General features: G+C 40.0%; 1 protein-coding gene across 1 annotated transcript; it reads right to left on the bottom strand.

The window, feature by feature from the left end:
* Nucleotides 1–108: 108 nt before the first annotated feature.
* On the bottom strand, nt 109–25,220 carry Capn6 (calpain 6). The gene is made up of 13 exons (XM_077107003.1): nt 25,149–25,220; nt 19,060–19,239; nt 10,260–10,391; nt 8,611–8,819; nt 7,920–8,112; nt 6,949–7,142; nt 6,623–6,700; nt 6,329–6,515; nt 4,166–4,288; nt 3,801–4,003; nt 2,941–3,062; nt 2,434–2,570; nt 109–1,695 (listed from the first exon to the last, which is right to left on the bottom strand). The coding sequence occupies exons 2-13, from the start codon at nt 19,222–19,224 to the stop codon at nt 1,513–1,515; spliced, it is 1,926 nt and encodes a 641-aa protein (XP_076963118.1). The 5' UTR covers nt 19,225–19,239; nt 25,149–25,220; the 3' UTR covers nt 109–1,512.
* Between the last annotated feature and the right edge of the window lie 371 nt (nt 25,221–25,591).

A 25,591-nucleotide genomic window follows, 5' to 3' on the forward strand; every position in this document is an offset into this window, starting at 1 on the left:
CAAGACTGGTCAGTTTATTGAATATGAACTTTATTGTGATTTGGTTTATGTAAGGCAGTGTGGTGAAGGCACTGCAGAAATTACACAGACTGGAAAACATGGTAGAAAATGAATGAGCTAAAAAAAAAAAACACTACAAAATACATTTTTAAAATGAATGCGTGCGGGACTAGTCTAAGTACTACAACTACATTTGTTTATTTTTTAATCATTGCAGAAGCGTTGAAATATTGAAATATTGTCAGAGGTGGGGGTTTGGGATTAGGGAGGGCTTCATGGAGGAGGTGGCATTTATACTGGGCTTTGAAGGAGGGCTAGAGTATTGATAGATGAAGATGGAGGGAGGAAGATTTCATAATGACTTAACTCTAGAGAAAATTCTGTAGAAGTACTGAAAAAACGAGAGGCCAAACAAACACCTCCCAGGGAGTGAAGCTTTTCAACTGAAAGAATTGCTTGAGGAGTCTGGCTGGGACTCAAAGTCTCAAGCTCCCAGATGGGGTCTTCAGTACCAATGATATTAGGAGGCACAGGACAACGGGCTTGTTTGTAAACCTAGCAGCAGCAAGAGGTTTCACATTGCAGTCAGGGGCCCCAAACTGGCTATACTATTCCTGGATGGATTCTCTCATCTTCTCCGTGTGTGATATTTAATTGTCCCTGCTCTCGCCCATTGACTGCCTGAACGGTAGTTCGTGAACGCCCATGTGTGCGTTTGTGAGTGTAGGTGTGTGTGGATGGGTGGGGGACAGAGGCTTTGTCTCCCACTGCAGCTTCTTCCACTTTTCCCTCTTGTGCACAAAGCTGGCTTCCACTGAGCTGAAGCACAGGCCCTTCTCACACTCTAGGCCACATTGAACTCCAGCTTTTGATTAAGCACCTAGGAAGCTTCCTCAACATGAAGGTAAAACTTACTGTGGGGGGTGACTCAGGTTAAGGCAGGACTATACTTTCCGGAGGTGGTGTTGGTGGTGTTGGTGGTGATGGTGGTTGTCGGTGGTGGTGGTAGTGGTGGTGGTAAGGTTTGGGGCCTTTAAAGTTGACTCTGGCTGCTGGGTGAAATGCTGCTGACAAGTCTTTAACATCAAGTCAGGAGCTGGAATGTCAGGCTAGACCAGCTTGGCCTTGATCATCCCTCCTCCTTCCTCAACAAAACCTACAGGGAAAATATACTGGGCAACTAAAATCAGCAAAGACAGCTGTAGGGTGTCCAGGCTCCTGTTATTGTCCTGCTTGAATCTCACCCCCGGAAGCCCCAAAGATCTTTTCTTAGCACACCATGTGTATGATCTCCAGATAGGACTGTCACCTCCCCCGTCCAGCTGCTGGAGGTATATAGGTTATGTAGCTACTGATGCTACTTGGATCGGGAGGTATGGGAAACTTAACAGAAGAGAGGAAGAGTAAATTATTGTGTTTTTTTTCAATGATTGTGAATCTTATCTAACACCTGGCACCTGACATAAAATAAAAGGATGGAAAACTGTGTCAGGACTCTCTGAGATTGGAGACTTAGAGCTCAGTGAGATCATCACTGGAAATGACCTTGAAGCTGATGTGGCCTTGTTTCACTTTGGCAGTTGGACCACCCTTCTGACGCAGGTACAGAGACTTCAGATCACGGCAGTCAGTGGGGTCAGCATCCAGAGTAACTTGCCCCAAGAACTGATCACAGAATTTTCGGCTGTTCCAGACCTATAGAAACAAGTCAAGGAAATGAAGATGAACAACCTTCTATGAGACTGGTCCTTATCCAGTGACACTTAGAACTCTAATAGCAAGCTTGAAAAGATCCATTTTAAAACCAAGGGAACAGCTAGGTGTGATGGTGCACATTGGTTATTCCATCTACTTGAGAAGCTGAGGCAGGAAAATCACAAGTTGGAGGCCAGTCTGGGCAATATAATGAGACCTCATCTCTAAAATAAATAAATAAATATAACCAAGAGATATTTTCTTTCCTGATAGCCCTTTGGCTGAGAGGAGGGTATCTCAAAGAATATAGATAAAAACCCAGAACAAAGAACTCAGGATCATCATTAATCTATGGGATGGGTTACTTAAAGGTAGATGTCAGAATTATTATTATTATTATTAAGTCAGAAAAACTGCCAGACTGCAGAAGACCTAGCAATGTAAGGGTCCTCTGAACTGGCATATGCTATCCATCATGGGATTTTATAATATCTGGTTTAACTAGTGTACTCATGAACAGCTAGGTTTCTGCCTACAATGAAATAAATGTAGATTTAGGGTGGAAATGAATAAGAAAGATCATATCTGTGCTTGGTGAGAAGTGTTCTTAAGTTCAAAACAAATGAAACACACACACACACAGGATAACACTTGCTCTGCATTCTAAATATATGTGAGGCACATGGAACAATCTGTAGAAAATATAAATGCCCCTACAAACATTATTCATATTTTTACCTGGACTATGATAGGAATGTCAGTGGTCCTTCTGTAGAAAATGGCCTGGGTGTCAAAAATGGCATGTACAGTATTCTTCTGGACAGGAGAACGGACTTCCTCCTTTCCACACTTGATGATCAAATATGGGTTTACAGCTGGAATAAAGTGACATTTATTTGTAACACAGTGATTTAAGTTTCTTTGCTAGATAGATAAGAGGCTATCTCATGCAGTGAAATCTGGGACATTTAGCATAATACCTGGGTACCAGAATGATCTGGACTCAAGATTTTTATTCCCTCTTTCCTTGCCTTACACACGTTTCATACAGAAGTATAAAAATGAATATTACATAGACCTTGCCCAAAGACATTAATAACCCATTCCCTACCATGGTGGTCATCCTTCTTGACTTCTCTAGAATAGAAATACCACTGGAGAGACTAATTTCTGATCATCTTTTCTAACCATATGTGCAATGAATAAAGCAGAATTTTTCTTTCCAGACACCCCCGTGGTTCTTACTTTCATTGGCATACTTCTTCTCCAGGCCCTCAGCACTGTGGACAGTGATCTGGGTAACTACCTTTGGGTAGCCACGAGCCAGGTTCCAGCAGGACATCTTGGGCATGTCCAGAGTCAGTTCCCTAGAGCATCAAAAAGAAGATGTGTCATCTGATGAAACATAGCCTTTGATGACATGGGCCTGCCAAAGCTGGCATCATTGCTGAAGAAGGCATGAGACACAATGTGACCTAATGCATTCCTCCTCAGATATGGCTTTTATTTTATGAATATTTTAAGAACTAGCAGATAAAGATAAGAGTAGGCAGGGCTCAGGGGAAAAGGTAGGTTTGGGGACTTGGCACTGAGGACATAACAGAGAACACAGAGGAATGCCAACTGTTGAAGAAAAGACAGAACTGGCCAGAGAAAAGAAGATAAAATATAAATGGAAAAACTTGGGCAATAGATCTGCTCCCCTTAAATGGCAGTTCAGAGCTCAGAGGCTCGGATTTTCACTGGGGAATTTCCTGTAACCCCACTTTGAGAAATATTTCTTTTCTTTTTCTTTTAAAGAGAGAGTGAGAGAATTTTTTAATATTTATTTTTTAGTTTTCGGCGGACACAACATCTTTGTTTGTATGTGGTGCGGAGGATCGAACCCGGGCCACACGCATGCCAGGTGAGCGCGCTACCGCTTGAGCCACATCCTCAGCCCCTACTTTGAGAAATATTTCAACCACCATCATTTCAATTAATTAGGTTTGACTTGAACATGTTGTCCTATTGAGTGTATGCACAGAGGGAGATGGGTCAAAAGTTTTAGTTGTAGAGGCAAAGCAGAGAATGGGAGTTTGAGGGGTTTGCCAAGGAAACTGAACCTGAGCTGGACAGGCACTTCAGAGAAGATTCTCAGGAGAAACTCGCTGGTGCGGCCATGCTGGAACATGGTTGGGACAAGCACATAGTTGCCCTTCTTCAGGTACTTGCTCAGAAACACTGTGCGGGTATCAATGTAGGTGGAAGTCCCAGCACGCTCCTGGATGTAGAGGTGGTGGAGGCGGAATTTGCGGTTCACTTCCACCTAGAATTGAAATAGGATGAAATATTCCATTCTGCTCACGTCATACTTTTTGTGTTGGATGTCTTATGTCTTCTGTCTTCTTTAGCTCTGGGTCGTTCATAATTCCCCTAATTCTAAGCCATTCTAATTTTGAATCCACCTGCTATAAATGCTCATTCTTACCTTGAAGAGCTCAAAGCCAATGATGTAATTGTCAGGTCTTCCCATTCGACGGTAAGTGCGAAGGTCCTTCTGCTGCAGTGACATGATGACCTTATGCCCATCCTCAGGCACGGTGAAGATGTACTAAGGGAAAGAGGCCACCAAAGATCTGAGTTAGCACTCCCATTTCAGATGATCTGCTTAAATTTCAGGGAAGAAACTCTACATTTGGAAACAGAACCTTGAATTAATTTCTGGGATTTACTATTGACCAAACAATGGGACTGTGGACAGATAATCCATTCACTTGTTAAGTGTATAGAATTACACTTGCTTCTCCTTATAACATTCATCATGTAGCAGGTGCAGTGGTGCATGCCTGTGACCCCAGCAGCTCAGAAGGCTGAGGCAGTAGGATTGCAAGTTCAAAGCCAGCCTCAGCAACTTAGTGAAATTCTGTCTCAAAATTTTAAAAAAATAAAATAAAAGGGGCTGGGGATGTGGCTCAATGGTTAAGTGCCCCTGGATTCAGTCCCCAGTACCAAGAAAAAAAAATCAGCATGTAGTAAGAGGCAACTTTATTCTTAGGCCTTTGATATCAAAGGGTATGTTTTTGGTTTCATAAGTTCCTGATGTTATTAGTTTTTTATCATTATTATTTTGCAATACTGGGATGAAATCCAAGGGTGCTTTGCCACTTTGCTACATCCACAGCCCTTTTTATTTTATTTTTGAGACAGGATCTTGCTAAATTATCCAAGCTGGCCTTGAACTTGTAATACTCCTGCCTCAGTTTCCCAAGTTGCTGGGATTACAGGCATGTACCACTGCATCTAACTTGGTTTGTTATTATTGTTGTTGTTGTCCCATTGTTTTTTAAATGCTCTATACAAAAGAATTCCAGAAATCATAAAGACAGAAAACATTCTTATTTTACTCAACCTGACATTGCAGCATGGCCCCAGGATAGCCTCATAATGCCAGACCAGACATGTGGCTTGTACAAAGATTGGATACACTTCCTTGGGGGATTGATGCATTCCTATCACTACTTTAGGGAAGCTACAGGCCTGTACCAGAACTTTCCAAACATCGTCTCAGGAATCATGTTGCTATTGAGAGATAAATGTAAAATTAATCAGATTTTTTTCTTCTTCTCTATCTCTGTGCCCTTCCCTTCTTCCTTTGAGAAAGAAACAGAAAACATATGCATAAGTAAGTCCCACAAAAGTCAATCCTGTGCATATGCATACAAGGGAAGCCATTTTTCCAGTTTGGTATATGTGTCTGATTATTGAAATACTTTCAAGATTGTAAATGGGGGTGAGGCCAGGTAGGGAGTAACAGGAGTTTTGCTTTTCCTTTGTGGACAATTAAGATGGAAAGGGCATTAAAAAAGCATGAATTAGGTAACTTAGTGCATCAGTCTTAGTGTTCTCCAAAATGCTTGGCCAAATTGGGCTTGTCAAAAGAAGCTATGCACTCATGGGCAATGACATAGTGACACAGTCAGAATTCTTGTCTCCTATAGGTTAACTCATTAGCACATTTGAATATAAAAGCATCCAGGTTATTATAAATATGGGCTTGGGATATTTGAGGTTTTTCTTATTTTTTTTTTTTTTTTACTTTGGGGTGTGCCTGAGCTTGACTACTGATGTGTCATCTGGAATAGCATTGTAATGACAGATGAATGGGACAGTGTCATTGACAGGACATTAATTCATGTCCTGAGAAAAATGATCTGGTACAGAAAGAGATACCTACATGAAAGAGGAAAAATATAGTATATATGCATCCAAGAAAACAGTAGGGCAGTAAAAACAAATGAAGAAGAATTGAGACAGCATGTGATAGTAGATCCTCTCTCTCCAATGAGGAACCACCATAAGGAAGCAGGGGCTGCCAATCAGCTGTACCAAGCAATATGGACAGAGAGAGGAAGCCAGAGAAGGAGACTCAAATTTGATAATGTTGCCAAGGTACCTCTCTGCAAAGAGACATAGTCAACCGTATTTTACAAACATCTGAACCAATTCTTAGGGATTTCAGCTTAGGAATATTAAACAATAGCTGCACTTGGAAGTCTTGTTGCTAAAGAAATACTTCAGAGAGAACCAAGATGAGACCAGAATTCCTGATGACTAGATAACTTGGAGGCAAAGGAAAATAATTGACTCAAACCTGGGGATTCTGCAGGAAGGTATCACGGTTATTATAGCAGCCACCAGAGCGGTTCATTAGAGGATCATCATCCACAGTCCAGCATCCCACCACTGATTCCAGCTCCTTGCGGCCAAAGACAGGATTGTTCACATTACGGCAGACACTCAGCTTGTTAAAGTTGCGGCAAAAGTCTTCCAGACTCATCCTAAATGAAAGGGGTGCAGGTGAAAAATGAAGATGGTACCTAATATTTACCCCTTTTAGTTCCAAGTAAAAGCCTTAATTCCTTTAATGCTGAAAACTTCTCCTTACCAAAACTCTCCATCATCAGACATAACAAGCCCCAGATTCTTGCGATCAGTTACAGTCAGTTGCTGCCACTCTTCAGAACTAAATGCAAATAAACAATAAAAGTATAAGCCATTATGCTTGCTATTGACTTTCTGTAGTAAACAAAGTGCCAAAGGAACAAAAGGTATGAAGATCAGAGTTGCTTTATTTTACCTCTACTGGGTCACAAAACCCATAGAACTCATAAATGTCACTGAACATTGAGAGCTCACTAGCAGCCTGGAAGGATGAGTTTGGGAGAACTACAAGTTTTGGAGATGTAGCAGTGAAAGTGGAATGCCACTCACATTTCACTCCAGGGGCCACTCCATTCCTGTCTTCCCAGGGGGTTCCTTAGGCGAACCATATACAGCTTCTCAGCACTGAAGACTTCCACAAGTCTTTCTCCAAGACGGATCTTACGAATATCAGTCATGGTGTAGGTATGGCCCTTCAGTAGACCCCAATCAGTTTCAACTTCTTGTTCCTCCTGACTGGGAGACTGAGAGCAAAGAAATATACATAAGGGTATAAGAAATGAGAAACATAGCTGGGCACAGTGGTGCACGCCTGTAATTCCAGCTGCTCAAGAGGCTGAGGCAGGGAGATAGCCAGTTCAAAGCCAGCCTTGGCAACCATGAGGTACTAGTTAACTCAGTGAGAGCCTGTCTCTAAATAAAATACAAAATAGGGCTGGTGATATGGCTCAGTGGTAGAGTGCCCCTGAATTCAATCCCTGGTACTCCCTCCCCCGCAAAAAAAGAAAATGAATTGAGAGACACAAGTTCTTGCTCTCCTTCCTTGATTGGTTTTATTCCACTATGAATTTAGTTCTCCCTATGCAGATAGAAAGTTAATCTTCACATATAACCTGTCACAAAAGCAAGTGAAGGCTAAAAAATAAACAATATAACAATTCACTTAAAAATTTAGATTCAGACTACCCTCTGTACTCAAATGATATGTGATAAAATTTGGTAGAGCAAATCCATTCTTTGAGCAAGTACACACAATCTTAACAGAAAAGAGGAATAATTTACCAGAGGCTATTTACACCAACTGGGATGCTGCATTGGTCTCCAGTGAAAGGACTGGTTCAAAAGGATAAAAAGCTAAAGTTCTCCAGCCTCCATGCCAAGGCTCAATGCCTATGTTAGCTTTCCAAATCCATTAATGGCTTTTTGTGGCTCTCCGGGTTAAGGGCAATGTTCCCTACTAAATTTTGAAGTCTCTTCTGCCAGGAGTGAGCATAGTGTGGTTGTTTTTGGTGAATACAAACCTCAATGGAGCAGCAGATCAGACCTCCTTTGGTGAATGTTTTGTACAGTTCTCCAAACAGCTTGTACTTCTCCTCAACAAGCTCAGTGTATCTTCCCTTCTGCATGTCAACAGTTTCAGCCAATGTGCCGGTGAAATCCACGATGATATCAGTGATGGTCAAACCATCCAGAGCCTCATAACAGCCTAGCAGCCTGGGGTCAAATATGCATGGTTACCCTTGTAAAATTTTTTTCCAGGTCAAGGACATAATGTTCCCAATAATTAAAACAGTCCCTGCCCCGTCTTTACCAGCTGGCTTTTTTCTAGATATAAAATGAAAAATATTTTGAGATTACAGTCAGAGATTTCTAAGCATAGGCTATGTTGATCAAGAACAGTCCATGCAGAAGTTTCTTTCTACAAGCAGAAATTAGGCAAGGACAAAAGAGGTGATCTACAAATTAGCAACAGCAGAGCTTCCCCAGGAGTCTTATGAGTGGGTAAGGATTTAATGGAAGCCAGAATAACTGATTCCTTTCTCGTCTAGGACTTCTGTAGGTCAGGTCCAAACCCAAAGCAATGCATTGAATCTGAGTTTTAACACAGTTTTATCTCTGGAATTGGGTTGGGAGAGAATGGACTCCCAAAGACAAATGTGGGTTTCCTTTCCTCATGTACCCAGACTACAGACTAAACAACCCTTTCCTTACTTTGCATAAGCTTTTTCCAGCAGAGCATTCCAAAACTCATTCATGGAAGTAGAGAAGGAGAAGACCAGATCTCCATTGATGGTGGGCAGCAAGTCATCAATCACCACCTCAGTCCATTCTCCAAAATGCCAGAAACGGAAGCGAAATATCCCAGCATATTTATCTGGTTTTCGGGGATCCCATTCCTGCTCCTTATGGTTGGGAATTGTCTGGAAAGGTAAGCACATTCAATCAAGTGTTATTCATCAGACCACATCCAGATATTGAGATTACAATTAACTCCTGGTAAACCCACATCACAAAAGGAAGCACACCAAATACACCTGGTTTGGTCTAGATTAGAAAGTCGTAGGTAGGGCATTTTGTCCATAACTTCTGCTTCCCCAGTTCCATTTTGCTGATGATGATATTACCATAATTACCCCTAAATGCACACAAGAATACACAGGATTGATGGGATGGCCAGTCAGGAGTTAAGTATTTCCCACAGATAATCTATAAACTAGATGATGATAAATAAACTATACAAATACATTCATGATTACATGTTTAAACAAATAAATAAGACATTTTAAAAACTATTTTTTTAGTTGTAGTTGGACACAATACCTTTATTTTATTATTTTTATGTGATGCTGAGGATCAAACCCCAGGCCTCGAACATGCTAGGGGACCAGTCTACTGATAAGCCACAACCCCAGCCATAAATAAGGCATTTTAAAAAGTAAAAACAACCAAAATACAAGGCCCACTGTAGTTTATATTAAAATGTCCATTTTAAGGACTGAGGATGTAACTCAGTTGTGGAGCTCTTGCCTAGCATGTGTGAGGCCCTGGGTTCTATCTCCCCCACCTCAAAAGAAATCAGAATTTCATGTCTATTCTGGAGATTTCATGTAACTTCTATAGAATACAGATTTTATTTTCATCCAAAATAAAATTGCATTTAGGAAATTAATTCTAAATATTCTAAAATATTTTATTCTAAAATTGCTTTTATAAAGAAAATGTTCTTTGTCCTTAATAGAGGGTTATTACTTTTTTCCTTTAAATTCTATATAGACACAGAAAGAACTTTTGTTCTATTAATAATTTATTAGAAAATTTTCAGTAATCTATTTCCACCTTTTCCACCTTTTCTGCTAAGAATGTATATGTCCATGACTTCCTGGCTCCTGCTGGCTTTATATTCCAGTAGGCACAGAATATCAGTATGCAGAAATACTGAGTTAGAGTACTACAAATGACAACAACAGGTCAATTTGTATATGTGACAAAGCAAGAAGAGTAAAATGAAGGCTGGGGTTGTTGCTCAGTGGTAGCACACTTGCCTGGCATGCATGATGCATTGGGTTCAATTCTCAGCATCGCATATAAATAAATTAAAAAAATAAAGGTGTATCAACAACTAAAAAAATCTTTAAAAAAGAATAAAATGCTAATTATGGGTATATGGGTATTCCCTGTAAAATTCATCTTTCTGTGTTTGTGAAAACTCTTATAATGAAATAGCAGGAATTCACTTAGTAAGTATCTGTGACCTCAGGAAATAGAACAATCTAAGAATATGTCAAGCTGATCTTTTCATAAAATTATTAAAGAGGGCGAGAAGTTAAAAACTGAATGAGTTCCCACAGAGTGGGAGATACCTTTGTCCAGTGAGACTCCTGAACAGCCAAACAGGAAAATGCAGGAACCATGAACTTGTGCCCCAGTCTCCCCTGGATCAGTTGATGATTGCTGATGTTTCCCACAATCAGACGGGGGTCATCACAGATGTCCTGTGGATACAGTGATTGGTTATATAAGAGTTTTCTAAGAGTCAGCGTGAGATGAACTATGCAGGACATAGAGAAATGGGGGTTAGGGTTGATAGGTGACTAGGATTTTCATAGATAGGATAAAGAAAAGGTTGAGGGGATTGTGAGAAAAAACAAAGCAGTAGATCCTCTAGCTATAAGAAAACTTTCAGGTGGGAAGTGGCTAGAGAAATGGAAGGAGAGGATACAGTGGGTAACATGACATGTGCTGGTGGAGGAACTTTGTCATTGGGGTTTGGAAGAGTTTTCACCATGCAGTGAGCTTTGACAGATGAAAACTAAGGATTAGCACACTACAGTCTGATCCCATTTTGTCAGGATGAGATTTTTTCTGAAGCACCTGTCCGTGGAAGGGTGATTGCATTTAAGAGACAAGGACGTCGAAAGCAAACATTGATGTGTCTCTCACTCTAGGAAAATGAGTTAAACGACCTTACAGGAAGTCCTGTTCTAACACAAAACAGAGGTAACAACAGTTTTCATGGCAACCATATTTCCACCATGTTTGGATAGATATAGATGACAATAGCATTAATAGCAGGTATTGGGGCTGGGGTTGTGGCTCAGTGGTAGAGTGCTTGCCTAGCACATGTGAGGCACTGGGTTCAATCCTCAGCACCACATAAAAATAAATAAATAAAATAAAGGTGTTGTGCCATCTACAACTATTTTTTTTAAATAGCAAGCAATAATAGACCATACACAGGAGCACTTCAACAGACATCCCTCCAAAGGGATCTGGGCAGAGAGTAGGGGCAGTATTTGTTTGGAGTATATGTATGTGTCTCCACACCAACATATTATGAGATGTTTAATTCCCTCTGGAGTAAGCAAAATGAAACCCAAAGAATGTAATTTCAACAAGATGTGAGGAGAGCACATGGAGCAATTTTCAAAATGTTATCAGTGCCTAGAGGAGAAGTTTCAAAGTTCCCCTGATGATAGAATAAATGCTGCAATGATAGTAATGCTTGAGTTGACCAGAGTTAGGCTGTTGGACGAGGAAGGGATATGGAGGCATAGCAGCTAGAGAAATGGGCATGGGCAAAGACATAGTGACATGCATGACACCATATAATTGAAGACATGATTGTGTGATACAGAGTATCAGCACTTGCAGTGTTCAAAGGCAGGAAATACCCATGAAGTCTTGATACATGGAGAAAGCTCCATGGAGGAGGCTGTTGGCCTGTACCTTGACATTCTGCTTACCCAGCAGAAATAAATCCTAGTCTCAAATGGAAAGAAAATCTAGACATATACCCTTTTAAAAATTATTAAATAGAGACAGCTATATTTTTCTGGTCCTCAACCCTCTTTTTTTAAATGGACATAATTCTCCTTGATGAAGGGTCTGGTCTACAGAATGAAACATTCCATATATTCTTTAAAAGCCAAAATAACTCTGGAAAGAAATAGGCATTTTGGACAGGGGCAAATCCAAACTGAAGATTAATTGGGCATGCCTCTGCCAAAAAGAGATGGTTAGATGGGTTGTCAGCTTTGGATTTTCTGGGGGTTTTTGTTTAAGATGCATGTCTTGTGTCTCATCACTACTTTGTGTCATAGGAGAAAATTTCTATCTTATTAAATTTTTACTGTTGTGAGCTGTCCATTTTTTTTCACTTCTTGAACAGAAAGGAGGTGTGTTGGGTGCGTTAGATCCTGATGTTCTTTTCTCTTTGTTTCTTTGCTTTTTCTAAGAAAAAATTAAGCATAGTTTTCCCTCCCTATGCCAGATGTTACTGTTTTATTTGGAACAAGATGTAAAGTTATATAGTGATTTCTTGGATCTAAATGATATATACTATAGTTTCCTAGCTTGGAAAAACAATAAAGTGAACATTGATATGTGAAGTAGTGTACTTTTAGATTAATAAGACAAATTACTTGCTAGCTTTGTGTAGTTACTAGTAGCTGGAGTTTACAGCATCTTCAATTTCCATAAGACTCATTTCACAACAGGGGTCTAGGCTTAACCATTACTTCTGACATGTCAACATCATTCAAGATATAAGGGATCACATATGTGAACAAAAAAGACATATAAACAGAATTCACACTGAGGAACTGGGGAGTATTGTCCTGTAGATCTGAATTGGATTTGGTTATTGAATATCCTCTCTCTCTCTCTCTCTCTCTCTCTCTCTCTCTCTCTCTCTCTCACACACACACACACACACACACACACTCACACACACAGAGCTGTGTGCAATCAGGTAGAATGTAACTTTGGGCAAAATCCCCATTGTTTCCTATTCTTTCTTATAACCTAGCCTATTCCCCACTTCTATTTCTCCACTCTTCATACATTGTATCTATTTAACAATGGATTTTTAAAACATGAAAAGAATTATGGAATGTCAAAACCAGAAGAAATTTTAAAAACTATCTAGTATTTGACATATCAGGAAAGAGGCTCAGCAAGGGGCAGTACCTTGCTTCTCTGGTTGTCTAGTTAATAGGATACCTAAACCTAAAATTTTGAATTCTTCATAACTACATACTGTTATGTTCCCTAACCTCAAGACCACAGTGAGTCCATCTATTTGCCTTAGGCTTACTGGTGCCCCTATAAAGGGTAATATTGTGCAGATCTACATTATTTGAAAGACTCTTAGCTTTTGGTTCCAGGCTAAATATCATCAATAGGCATTGATCTCCTCAATTCAGTGCACTAAATATGAATGAAGCTCATTCTATATGTATGTACTACAATGTGAAGCATAGGAGAATAGCCTTTATTAAACCTTCCCTTTTACCTCTTTAAAGAAGTGAGGCAAAAAAGACCAGAAAGAAGCCAAGGAATTAGAAACGGTAAAAGTGGTAAGCTAATGCAAATCTAACAGCCACATGGACCTTTTGATGATAACTTGAAAATAATGCAATATCTGTTTATTGACTTTTCTTCTAGTTTTGGGCACACTGGATATATTCCTGTTGGAGTTAAAGAAAGAAGGCTCGAGGAGTTTTTCTGCAACTCCAAGCTGAGACACATAGTGCAGATGGGACATTTCAGCCTAAGCCATGCTGGAGTGGTAGGAGGGAGTTAGGGGAGAGGTCACAGCTCACATATTCACAATATTTGGGTGACTTGGGAGTAGGGGGGAGATGCTGAGTCCCTAATGGCTCCCAGCTGTGTTGGCACAGCTGAATTGATCCTTGAACTGAACTGTTTGTCACGGTAAAATAATTTCTTAGGAGGAAACACACAACCAGGAACTGAACATCACAAGTAAAGCTGGAATGGTCCTCTAATACCCCTACCCTCAAGCCAAAACCTTCTGTAAGCAAAACAGCTCCTCTAGCAAATATGTTATGTTAGCTGAGCATTATGGATCTCTCAATTATCCTCACCTCTTCCCCCTTCCCAGAGATGTCTTCAGGGAGGGGGCATACAATTATAAGGTCCATAGCCCTGCACGGGTCACCCTATAAATTTCCATTTGACTAACCACACTTATTTCTTCAGCAATTTTTATACAGGTGAAATTTGATGACAGTAAGTATTGAGTTCCCAGCTAAACTTCCAGAACCACAATAAAATGAAATGCTGCCCAGAAAACTAGCATCCAGAAGAGTGGAGGCACTTTCAAAAGTGCTATATGCAATCTAGTAGTATTGGGGGTAGGGGTGTGGTCAGCCCTATAGTAGGTACATTGTGACTAACTCTAAGGCCTAAGTAGTCCCAAAAGTCCCAGGGGCTAATTTAAACAGAACTGTCATTCAGAACCTGAGGGTTTTGTGAGCTAGTCCAAGCAGCCATTATCTATCCTTAGAAAATAGTGCCACCTCCATATGGGACATTTATAGGTGGATGTGGGCTCAGGGACCGATGTTGCACAAGTCTCTCAAGGAGTTTATTTTACTTACTGAGAATTTTATTTACGAATAATTTAACATTCTTTTGCTTCCTAAAACTTCCAAGGAAAACTCAGTATGGAACCTGGGAATAAGATCTTAAGTCCAATTTCCCCTTCCAACATAGAAAACCAAGTCACTATGTAGTGATATTCTCACTTGAACCTTCAGACTTCTGCCAGAAGACTTCAGGTATAGTTCCCAAATGGCTTATTGTAAAGAATTTTTTTTTTAAATCTACGCAATGGAATATTGTTCAGCAATAAGAAGGAACAAACATAGCACCACGTGGATGATATTAAACATCAAAAACATTATAGTACGTGAAAGAAGTTCACATGCAAAATTTAAAATAAACAGGAGAGCTGGGGGAAAGAATGTGGACCTACTCCACTCGGTGTAAACAGTGAAAAAAATTTAGGACTACTGATGTGGAAGGACATGATCTCTGGGAGGGGGGGATCATGAGAGTAAAAGAGAGTACTATTGTTTCACATTCTATCACCCCAGCCTGTATATTCTGCTTCTGATATTTTCCCTCATCAGGTTTTCCTTTCCATTCCTAAAACCATTGTTTTAATCCAGAACCTTACCACCCTCCCCTTCTATCAAGACAATGTAGTGACACAGCCCAGGGGAGGGTAGTTCCCAAAGAAAGACTGGGCAAGAGCCATGGTGGTGGAATTCCTGGACTCAAACGTGCCCAGGAGAGCTGACAGAAGATTTTGTGCAGGTGCCCTTTCTCCCCCCACAGCTGGCTGTGTAAATTCCCATGGGGCCTGGTTCCATTTTAGTCAGGGATTAGATGTGTCTGACTCTAAGACAGTATTGTAGGTGGATATGAGTCAGTCAGGAAAAAAGCCAGAGTGCCTGGAAGGAACTGGAGAAGAGATTTTCTGTGAGAATTTGGCAGGCAAAGTCCAGTCTGAAAACCCTACCTGCAGTCTTACACTGCAACTTAGTGTAACCTGGATCTTATAAGTTTTTAAGACTTTTTATGTTAAGGCCCAACAAGACAGGAAAGTCCAGGAGCACATGGTCTTAGGCAATGTACCCATGTGCCTAGAAAGCTAGGACAATAGCTGGAGCCATTGGATCACTGGAGGAGTCAAAGAGATGGGTTTTCTTCTGGAGGGTGTGAATAGATGATATGCCACTGAACAATTGGAAAACACTCTCAGAATCCCTATCTAAAGAGGCTTCCTAAAAGACAGCAAGGAAGTAGAAGTGGGAAAAGGGGAACTCTATTTTGCCCCACAAAGATGGGTACCTTCCTGGGGTTAGGTTTGTTCAACTATCAGTGATGTTTAGAGGTATGGGAGGCTTATAAAGGCAGAAGTTTTTAAAATAGGTGAAGAATGAGAAAGAAAATACAAGGTTAATCATGTTGCCTCCATTTTGGAAACTTCATAAAATTGCCCTGGTTGAGTGAGAGACTATATGGCATGCCAAGAGACAAGATGTGTATAAGCTTCCCTGCAAACCAGGATCTCAACCTTCCTAATGAGGTGGGGGAGGGCAAAGACCAATTTAGTCTCCCTGAGCCAATTCAAAGAGGCCCAGCACTGTCTCTTGGCTTTCCTGATGACAGGCCAGAGAATCTTGACGTGGTTCTTGACCACAGACTTGGCCTCCATTCTGCTTGGAAGAATCCACAGCTTTTTGAGGGGGCTCAGATGCTAGTCCAGAATTTTGTTTTTTCCTCCTACTCCCCAGAAGCTTTTCTCAATCATTCCAATCTATGATGATCTTCCCATCTTCAAAAACCCTACATAAGTTACTATCTATATGCCTGAAAATAGCATTTCATATATTCAGCATTAATTTATTATTTAAATCTTTGATGGTTTTGTATCCATTTTCTCAATGAGTATGGGATTTCCTCACTGCAGACTGTGTCTATATCTTGTACAGAGGCTGTTATAGAGCAGATGTTCTATGAATATTTCTCAAGTGACTTTCCCACTGGAGAATAAGTTCACACAGTGCTCTCAAAAGGGACAATATGGATCAATTATTGAAAGTACAGCATCAAAGTACATCAACAAAAGTACATCAACAAAGAGAAGGAATGTGAGAACTGACTAGAAGGATGCTAACTTAAAAAAAAAAATAAAAGAGAGAGAGGAGACACAAATAACAATCTCCCTGACATGGCAATGGGAATGAAAACTCATGTGAGCTTTGAAGTCAAACCTGGATTCATATCTTACCTTGTTAGTGGTCCAATCCCAAGGAAATTCTTACCTTCTATTGGAGACTCACTTTCCTCATCAATAAAATGGGCACTATACCTACCATTATGTTTTTTCAACCAGGAAAATTACACCAAAGAATTATATCAAAGGAATTTAACATATCTAACTTCCTAATATACCTACCTTATTAAGCTGTGGTACATAGGATGAAATGAAATAATATATAGAAAACTCTAAACCCAGTATCTGACCCATAGTATACATTCCATAAATGTTGATTTTTCCACCCTTCCGCCTGTTCAAACACCACCCCCCACATTCCTTCATCCTAGAGTTGCCTCAGAGGAAAAATGGACTATTTTCATGGTTATTAAGTTTTTTCCTTCTCTGCTAATCCATCTAGGATTAAATCCACAGAATTTGGACGATGAAGGAGAAGGACAAAGGACTGAGCCAAGAGAGAGGGGGAAAGATATGTGTTAAGACAGGCCAGCACAGGAAGCGCTGTCTGCTTGGTTCACATCTGGGGAATGGTTTCATGTTGGCTTGCAATTTTGCCGACCACCAGATGTCCTCCCATCTCCTCCAAGCCCTCACCCCCATCAATCAGTCCTTCTCTCTCCTGCATCTTCAACTTTTTGTTTACTGGCTACTCGTCAGCCTATAAATATGTTCAAGTCTGTCCTGTTTTAAAAAGACACCCACCTAATAAACCTTTCTCAATTTCCTGCTTCCTTTTTAGCTACTTCTGCCCAACTGATGTCCTTTCAATCATGGCCAAGCATCACAGAATACTTATGCCCTTTATTACCATCATTAGTTTATAAGAGTGGTTCCTAGACAACATAGTTATATTTTCTCTGCGTATTTTCTTTGGGAAAAAAAAAGTCTTACCTCTCTGCATATCAATAGCAATTAATGAATTCTGCTCATGTTTCCAAGATTTTTATTGTTGGTCAACAAAGTGATCTGCAGAGATATCAACAACTAGAGGCACAGAAAGGCAGGAGAAGTGCAATTCCCCTTCTGATGGAGAGAAATTTCTCCCAGTCTCATACTTTCATTTTTATTCTTTTTTATTATTTTTCTCCTGGGGATTGAATTCAGGGCCTCTGCTTTACCACTGAGCTATACCCCCAGTCCTCAATTTCATACTTTCAATGGTCATCATTCTTTGCAAGCAAACTCTAAGATACATACTTCAAGTTGCACAGAAAACAAGTCTTCATGTAACTAGTGTATCTTGGCACCACCTGGTGGCAATTTGCATAAACTGAAGATGCTCTTGAAACTCCATTTAGGAGTATAAGCTGTAGAAATTACAAGCAAAAGTGATAGTTGGATCCTTAAAGAAGGCAACCATTGAGTACTGACTGAGGTGGTTCCATCATCGTGCACCTCATTAAATAGAACATCTTCAAGATTTTGTGAAGGTTCAAGAACTTGCATTTTACAACAACCCCCTGTGATCTATACACCAGGCAACTCATATTGGAAAGAAGCCCAGGAGGAATATCCTTCTCTTCAGTTACTACCTTTACATATAGCATGTTTATTCTCCAGACTCCATCATCATATCTTATTATAGTATGAGTGCCCACTCTTGTAGGACTGAGACTTGCCTTGAGACACAATGTATACCTGTTCCACAGAGAACCATAGCATCTATTAATAGTTACTATTAATAGAAGGTGAAAGAGCTGCAGTTCTATGTGGATCCCACATGGCCAACCATGGGATGATATGGGTGATGATGTCCAAAGAGCAGCAAAGAAGTTTCCAACCCCAGACGACAAATCCATCTCCCTATTGATTTAATTTTATTTATGTTCACACTTTAAGGAGTTTTTTCTCCTTATTGGTATGAGATTATCTTGATCTACTCAAGTGAACTTCTGAAAGATAATAAACATGGGAATATTTCCCATGTGGTGTGTGTGTGTGTGCGTGTGTGTGTGTGTGTGTGTGTGTGTGTGTGTATGTAGAGGTGATGATTGAAACAGAGACATGCACATGTTGGGCAAGTGCTCTGCCACTGAGTTACATCCCCAGCCCCAATATTTCCTTTTTTTGTTGTTGTTGTTGATATTTTGAAATTACTATATAACAAAATTTTACTAAAATTCAGGTCTCCTCAAAATAGAGCCGGGAGCACAGATCCATAAAGCATTCCCTTAGCTTTCTTTTTTTTTTTAATGTGAAGTAGTAGGATTTATTCCAGCGAGAAGAATCAGAACGCTTGCTGGGGGGGGGGGGGCGGCTAATAGCAGGCTTTTCTTAAGATTCCCATTTTAAAATTGTCTCTGTGTGGTGATGGACATATGAATTAGCTTGAGTGTGGTAATCATTTAAAAAAATATAGGTATATGAAAACATAATGCTGTACACCGTAAATATATACAATTTTTATTTCTCAACTATACCTTGGTAAAGCTAGAAAGAGAGACAGGGAAAGGAAGGAAGTTAATATCCAAATTAGTATACACAGTAGGCTGTGTAAGGGAAAGAGTGGATCAAATAGGATTTTGATGAAGAAGGAGACAGAAATTGGGGAAAATAAGGAAAGTTACCTGGGGACGTTTCCACACCACCTTTCCAGGGAGCAGTCGATTGTAAAAAAGAGAATCATTCTCAGGCAGAAAAGTTGGGTCACAGAAAAGTCTACTGTCTTTGATGCATTCCTGCTTCAGTTCTTGGTATTTTTGGTTTTTGAAGAGCTTCAGAGGAGGACCCATAGTGTCAAACTATGCCTAGAATGAGAAAAGAAGTGCTGTGTTTGGAGAAACAAGTTTTCAGGTGCCTTGGGTAAGACACCTAACCATTTTAGACCCTCGGTTTCTTTATCTACCAAATGGGGGCAATGTAAGCAATAACTCGTTTATCATTTGAAAGGCAGTCTTTCATTTACGTGGCAAAGAAGAGTTCAAGGCAAAGTACTATTTTGAATTTGAAGATAAAAGTAAAACTATCATTTTACTGCATTCAGAATAAGTTGGTGCCTTGGAGAGTCACACTTTGTGCACAAGGGGAGAAGCAGCCCCTTCCAATTCTTTTGCACAATTACTTCTCTTTTATCATTGAAAGAGCTTTGCATGTTTTATTACTAACCAAGAAGGCTAATGCAAGAAAAAGAGCTCAGCAGATGGCCTCCAAAGACAAGGAAAGATAGAAAGATTGTATGATCTTTTTTTTTCTTCAAAGTCTAATGTACAATCATTTGCAGACTTTGAAATCAAAAGGCAGACTCCAAAATTCAATTACACTAATTTGGTGGACTATAGATTCTTATCCCATAGCAATACACTGTTGCTTTCTTTCCTCTAAAAGAAAGAAAGAAACTTCACATGGTTAAACGGAGAATTAATATAGTGGCTCTTCAGACAATGTGTATCAGAGTGCCCCACACTCAAATGGCCTTAACAACTGGTTTTTATGAAGATAATTTGAAAGGCAAATTTGATTTCAAATAGCTTTTGGGTGATAATAGGGTTTTCACTGTCTTAACTTGATTTACAAAAAGAGTTGTAATGATTTTAATGATCCTCTTCTGCCATGAAGAGAGGATTGTGAATTTTTGATGTCAATTATTCTAAAAATATATTTTAAGGGTTACAGTCTATATTCTATGAGCAAAAGAGGGTTGAGACAAAAAAAAACCTTAAGATTCAGAGTGCTAAAAATTGGACAATTTTTGCAAAAACAAAAACCCCACAAAATTGGCTACATTAGCACTTTAAAAAGTATCTGTGTGGCATACCTGTGAGGCAGTTGCTATTTTATAAAAAGTAAAATATTAATCAGACCTCTCTGCTAGCCCCTTTCATGTTCTTTCAGTATCACATTGAAATGCCTCACTAGTAAATAAGTCACCTCATTTGAAAATGATAAAAAAATTTAATTTCTTGCCACGTTATGGCAATGATACTTCTAATATATGTGCAACAAGCATACAATTTCTCTGAAACCAAGGAATAGAAATAAAAAGCTGAACAAAACCACATATTTTTCATAGCCTTCTTTATTGACAATGACTTTACAAACTGAGAACTGCAGGGACACTGAAAACTGCTGAAATGTTTTCTGTTAATCAGATTTAACTCTGTCCATGTGTTTTAAATATTAGTATATTTTATTGTATTTGAAGGCATGGGTGGTATCAGTAAAAATTTTCAATTAAACAGCATCAGGACCAGTCTGAATGTTTGCCCAGGCTCCTTTGTGGAGCCTGTTAAAAATGGACCCCAATTTTCATGTAGACTCAAACTTACAGCAAACGCTACTCTGCTTCTTGATTTCCCTAGGTTTGGTGGATTGCCAAAGGCTGGGGACTGTAAATGTGGAATATTCTGAGGCAATTAGGACATTTAGTTTGCCAGAACCTCCTAGTCCCTAAACATTCCAGATAAATGGGCATTTCCTGCTCTCAAAAAAAAAAAAAAAAAGTCATCTGCCCTCATAAGTCTCCCTTGCTATTTAGGCAAATAGCGAGGCAGGCAAGAGCCTGCAAAGGGAATCCCTGTTTTAAAGAGGACCTAGCTACAGAGCAGCATCAATTGAACAAAAATAGGTCTCATTTTAAAGAAACAGACTGATCCCTCCCTTTCAGAGGTAGAATGTACAGCTAGTATGAATGGGTCAAAGTTTGATAGAATGCCTTCTGAGTGAAAATGCCTGCATTTTGGGGACACATAAGGAGCTTCAGGCTAAGAGTCTGAATGAACTTTCAATAGAGTACGATTATAGTCCCAAGTGCTGTTAAAATTACACAGTTGAATTGACCCCCATTTCTGAGTAGGTAACAGGAGAAATGTGCCTGTTGGCTCTGTGACGTTGGTCTCTTTGTGCCTCAGTTTTTTTCATTAAGATAGTGAGGTTATCAACCCCGCGCCTTTACAATGTGGCTGTACATACTGAGATGATTAGTGTAAAAATAATTTGGAGTAAGTAGAAAGTGCTGTGTGGATGCTAGAGACACACTGAAGCCCCCTCGTTGCTGGGCATGGAGTTTTGCGTATACCATTGTTCAGGAAAAAATGTTTTAAGTAGCAAATCAGTGCTTATATGGCAATTTACTATTCAAAATGTGCATTTTACATTTCAATTCACATTCTCTTCAGAGCAGCCAGGTTTTTATGGCCATGATCTGTGCTCTTCATTTTGTACCTGCAGAAAGGGCAGCTCAGAGATGCAGCAGCCAGAACCTGGCAGACTCAAACCCGGGTCTGTTTAATGTTAGATTTGGCGTGTGACTTTCCATCACACCACACTGCTTCTTTTGGTCACTACATTTTTTAAGAATGAATTTTTTAATTCAAATGAGGAAAACCTCCAAAACAAACACGATGCCCAACTTTGAGGCATTCTGCCTGAATGTGCTGCCACAGTGGATATTGAAAAGATTCTTTATTTTCCTGGTTTGATGATCATGGGAGAATCCAAACCCTTTACATCTGAGGATTTATCGATTAACCCTCAGAAAACTTTTGGAAAACCAGAAACGTGAAAGATGGAATTGCCATAAATGATTTGCCCTGTCAGAGTGGAGGAGTGTTGAGAAGAGAATGTTTTCTTTACTGTCCCACTGCAGCCAATGTTTTCAGGAGGAGAGAGCCCTTAAGTTAAAAGACCACATATGAGAAGAGTTGGTAGACAAAATAAAAGTGAGGGATTTTAGTAAAACCCAGAAAGTCTCTAGCTCAAAGGGAGCTAGTGAATGCGAAGCAAATGTGAACACTTATAAAGAAGGACACTGTGACCTGAGGGCTAGTGGCATGGGTGGCTGGTTGAGGCAGAGAGTGGGGTTTAGCACTGAGGTAATGATCTTAGACTATATTATCTGAACTCAGACTAGAGACAGAATATGAAGAACACCATGTCTTTCAAGGGAGCAGATTATGGAGAGTTGGGAATTGCCAGGGGGGAGTTGAGGGAGCCTGCCACGTGGAATGCAAAACTGCAGCTAGGACTGGAAACTCTAGCTACTCACTGGACCTGAAAGCATGGGGGAACTAGGCAAACTTTTGGAGCAAAAATCATTTGCTTCTTTACCTCAGGGTCATCCTTAGAGTAGAAACCAAGTTTTGCTCTAAAATATCTGATAAAGGAAATCATATCTGTGGTTCACAAATCACTTTGGATTGGGGTGAGTGGAGAGGAAGTGAGGGCACTTAAGGAGGTAAAGGAGGGAACACATGGCCTCAGGAGCATTGCCTTTAGCTAGTTTCTCCCATTTCCCAGTTTCCCCCTTTGTTCTGTATTTTGTGCAAAAAAAAAAAAAAAAATGGAGGTAGAAGTTAACTAAGGGTTTTCAGACAATTTTAGTACAGGAGCCCCAACTCTGTCCTAGCATGAAGTAGGCCCACTTTAGACATAATTGACACCGTTTATTCCCCACAATTAAATGCTCTGTGGTGAGAGAAATGGGAATTCTAAAGCAAAGGACAAAAATTCAGCATCCACATGTTACACAGAGAATAGTGCTTTCCATATATACACAGGGGAAAAAAAAGAGCACACAATTTCCTTTTATTACATTATTGAAAACTCTCTTAAAAATAAAAGCAATTTTAAATCAAGAACACATGCTAGTCATAAGATCCAGGATCAAATCCCAATGCCACCATTTAATGTATATAACATCTCTGTTCCTCAGTTTCCCCCAAAGCACAATGCAAATACAATGGCTGCCCTACCCATCTCAGGGTGTTATTGGGAAGATCTAATGAAGTTAAGTATGCAGTAGACATTTTAATTGTTAAGGATTAGGCTAATGCAGGGCAGTAGTATTGGGAAATGGTCATATGTAGCAAATTAAATTCTCATTCTGTCCTTGGTAGAAACTGAGGAAAGTCAATCACATGCTTCAAATAAGACACACACAAGCATTAAAAAAAAAAAAAAAAAAAAAAACAGTGTAAAATGGCCCCTCTGCCATTCTTTACTCCCTATTCCACTTCTTCTATTCTGCTGACCAGCCCTGTTAACTGAATAAGCCTATCCTAAAAGTCTAATTTTATAGTCCTTTGAGAATCTAATCCTGATTTTTATAGATGGCTATGCTGGAAGGACTCTTAGAAACTACTTAGTAAAAACTTTTTTCTTTTACTGTAAGGTGAAGGGCCTTGCCCAAGGTTACATAGTAACAGGGTCACCACCAAAACTGGAACTTACTGACTCTTTTCACCACTTTTTTTTTGTTGTTGTTCAAAAAAAGAGGTGGCGGGAGAAGCATACAAACATAAAACCTCAAGCAAGACATTGCTTCTGAAAATTCTCATTGTCTTCTTCTTGCAAGAATGCACGTAAGAGTTTTGTTTTTGAATTGCAATCTGTCAGAAGGTGAGATGATTTCAAATCAAGGCTAATCAAAGAAACACTGTTTGGGGGTCACAAAGGGGCTTTTTTCTGCTCTTAATTTAGGAACTGAAAACTCCCAAGGATATGAAAAGCTTATGTTTTAACCTATTCCTGACCACATTAGTGTTTAGGCTTTTCCTGGACAGCTAGGAACTTTAAGGACTAATAAAGAATGCTATTCAAATCTGAAGTTTTCACACACACTCTTGCACACACATGTTCACATTAGCACGCACACATGCATGTGTACATGCACAAACTGCCAGAAGAATTTGCAAGAGTTAATTAGCAGTCCCCAAATATTTTTTGTTTCCTCATTCAGACTATAAAAATGTCCCTAATTTCATAACAAAGATTAGCAAATGAAGCATTAGCTGAATTTCCATAAAACCTTAATACAAACTAGAATGTTTTATCCTGAAGCAAGCCAGAATTGACCATCAGAACAGCAGAATTTGTTGAATTTTCCTATGGGCTTTTCATCAAACTTTGAATTTTAAATTTTTAGAACCAATTATTTCCATTGCAGTACATACCCACTTCCTTTTCTTGCCCCAGCAGAAGCCCGCTCTGGTCAAGTAGCCCAGTTAAGTCCCTTGAACAGTGTAGTTGGGGTGGGGGGTGCGGGTGAAGAACAGGGACTCAACTACAAATCAAAATTTAAACCAAAGGTAGAACCAGAGAGTAACAAAACCAGGCCAGGGGTTGACAATGGAATAACCAAGATCAACCTGTCACCAGAGGCAGGAGGGCCCCCGGCTGTGCAGACAAGGAGTTAAGACAGTCTCGGTTGCCACTCCCTCCTGTGCGACATAGCACAGTCTGTGCACTTCACTGCCAGGGCTCAGAGGCCTTTTGCACACAGTGTGGCTCCAAGATTTGCCTGTATTTCAATAATTTGTCCATACCTCTGGGTCAGCAGAAACTAGAAAGAAGTTCTGACAGTCAGCCAAGCTTCTCTCCCACATACCCTCTCTCCAGGTTTGTCCTTGCTTACCAAGTATTTATCAGAAGGTGTGTGCAGTACACACACACATACATGCACACAAAACTGACCAGATATAGCCTGAAAAATCTTATTGCCAGACAACCACAATCACCACACACAGCACCCAAAATAACCAACCAAAATAACTGTTAGTTTTGAAGTTCACAAATTACTACTAACGTGCACACATTTGATTGAGACAGAATATAAAATTATAGCTGTAAAATTCAATTAAGCATAAAAGTTAACATTCCTTCACTTATCTTAGATGCTAACATATCCAGCAAATAAAACTCTAGCTAAATCTCTCCTCACCTGAGTTATCCCAGGAGCCTTCTGCTGCTGTTTCTGCTGCTGCTGCTGCTGCTGCTGCTGCTGCTGCTGCTGCTGCCGCCGCCGCTGCTGCTGCTCTTAGCCAGGTAACCCAACTAAGTCTGTTCAGTCAGTGTGGCTGAACAAAGATTCTGGCTTTCTTAACCTGAAAACTATTTGGGCTGTACCAAGCTCTGCTCATAGGGGGAGGTGCCTCTCAGCAACTTCAGGAGACTTTGCCCCGCCCAGCATTCAGAAACTGATCCTGAGTCATGAGGAAAATCTGGAAGGCACCCCTGCCAGATGTGCAGACGGGATGCCCACTCCAGATCCACCCACCAGCAAGTTGGAAAGGCTAGAAAGCCACTTTTGAAAGTTTTTTTTGTGTGTGTGTTCCACAGAGAAATAAAATTTTCAGGGAGAGGGTCTGATAGGTTTCTGACTTT

This window comes from Callospermophilus lateralis, chromosome X (genome assembly GCF_048772815.1).
Source record: "Callospermophilus lateralis isolate mCalLat2 chromosome X, mCalLat2.hap1, whole genome shotgun sequence".
In the NCBI taxonomy this organism is placed as follows: Eukaryota; Metazoa; Chordata; class Mammalia; order Rodentia; family Sciuridae; genus Callospermophilus; species Callospermophilus lateralis.

Coding starts and splice junctions, on each gene's coding strand:
- Capn6 (XM_077107003.1), bottom strand. CDS start 19,224: ATGGGTCCTCCTCTGAAGCTCTTCAAAAACCAAAAATACCAAGAACTG. Junction 6,516..6,622: donor TCTGATGATGGAGAGTTTTG/GTAAGGAGAAGT, acceptor CCTTTCATTTAG/GATGAGTCTGGAAGACTTTT. Junction 2,571..2,940: donor GAAGAAGTATGCCAATGAAA/GTAAGAACCACG, acceptor ACTTTATTCCAG/CTGTAAACCCATATTTGATC.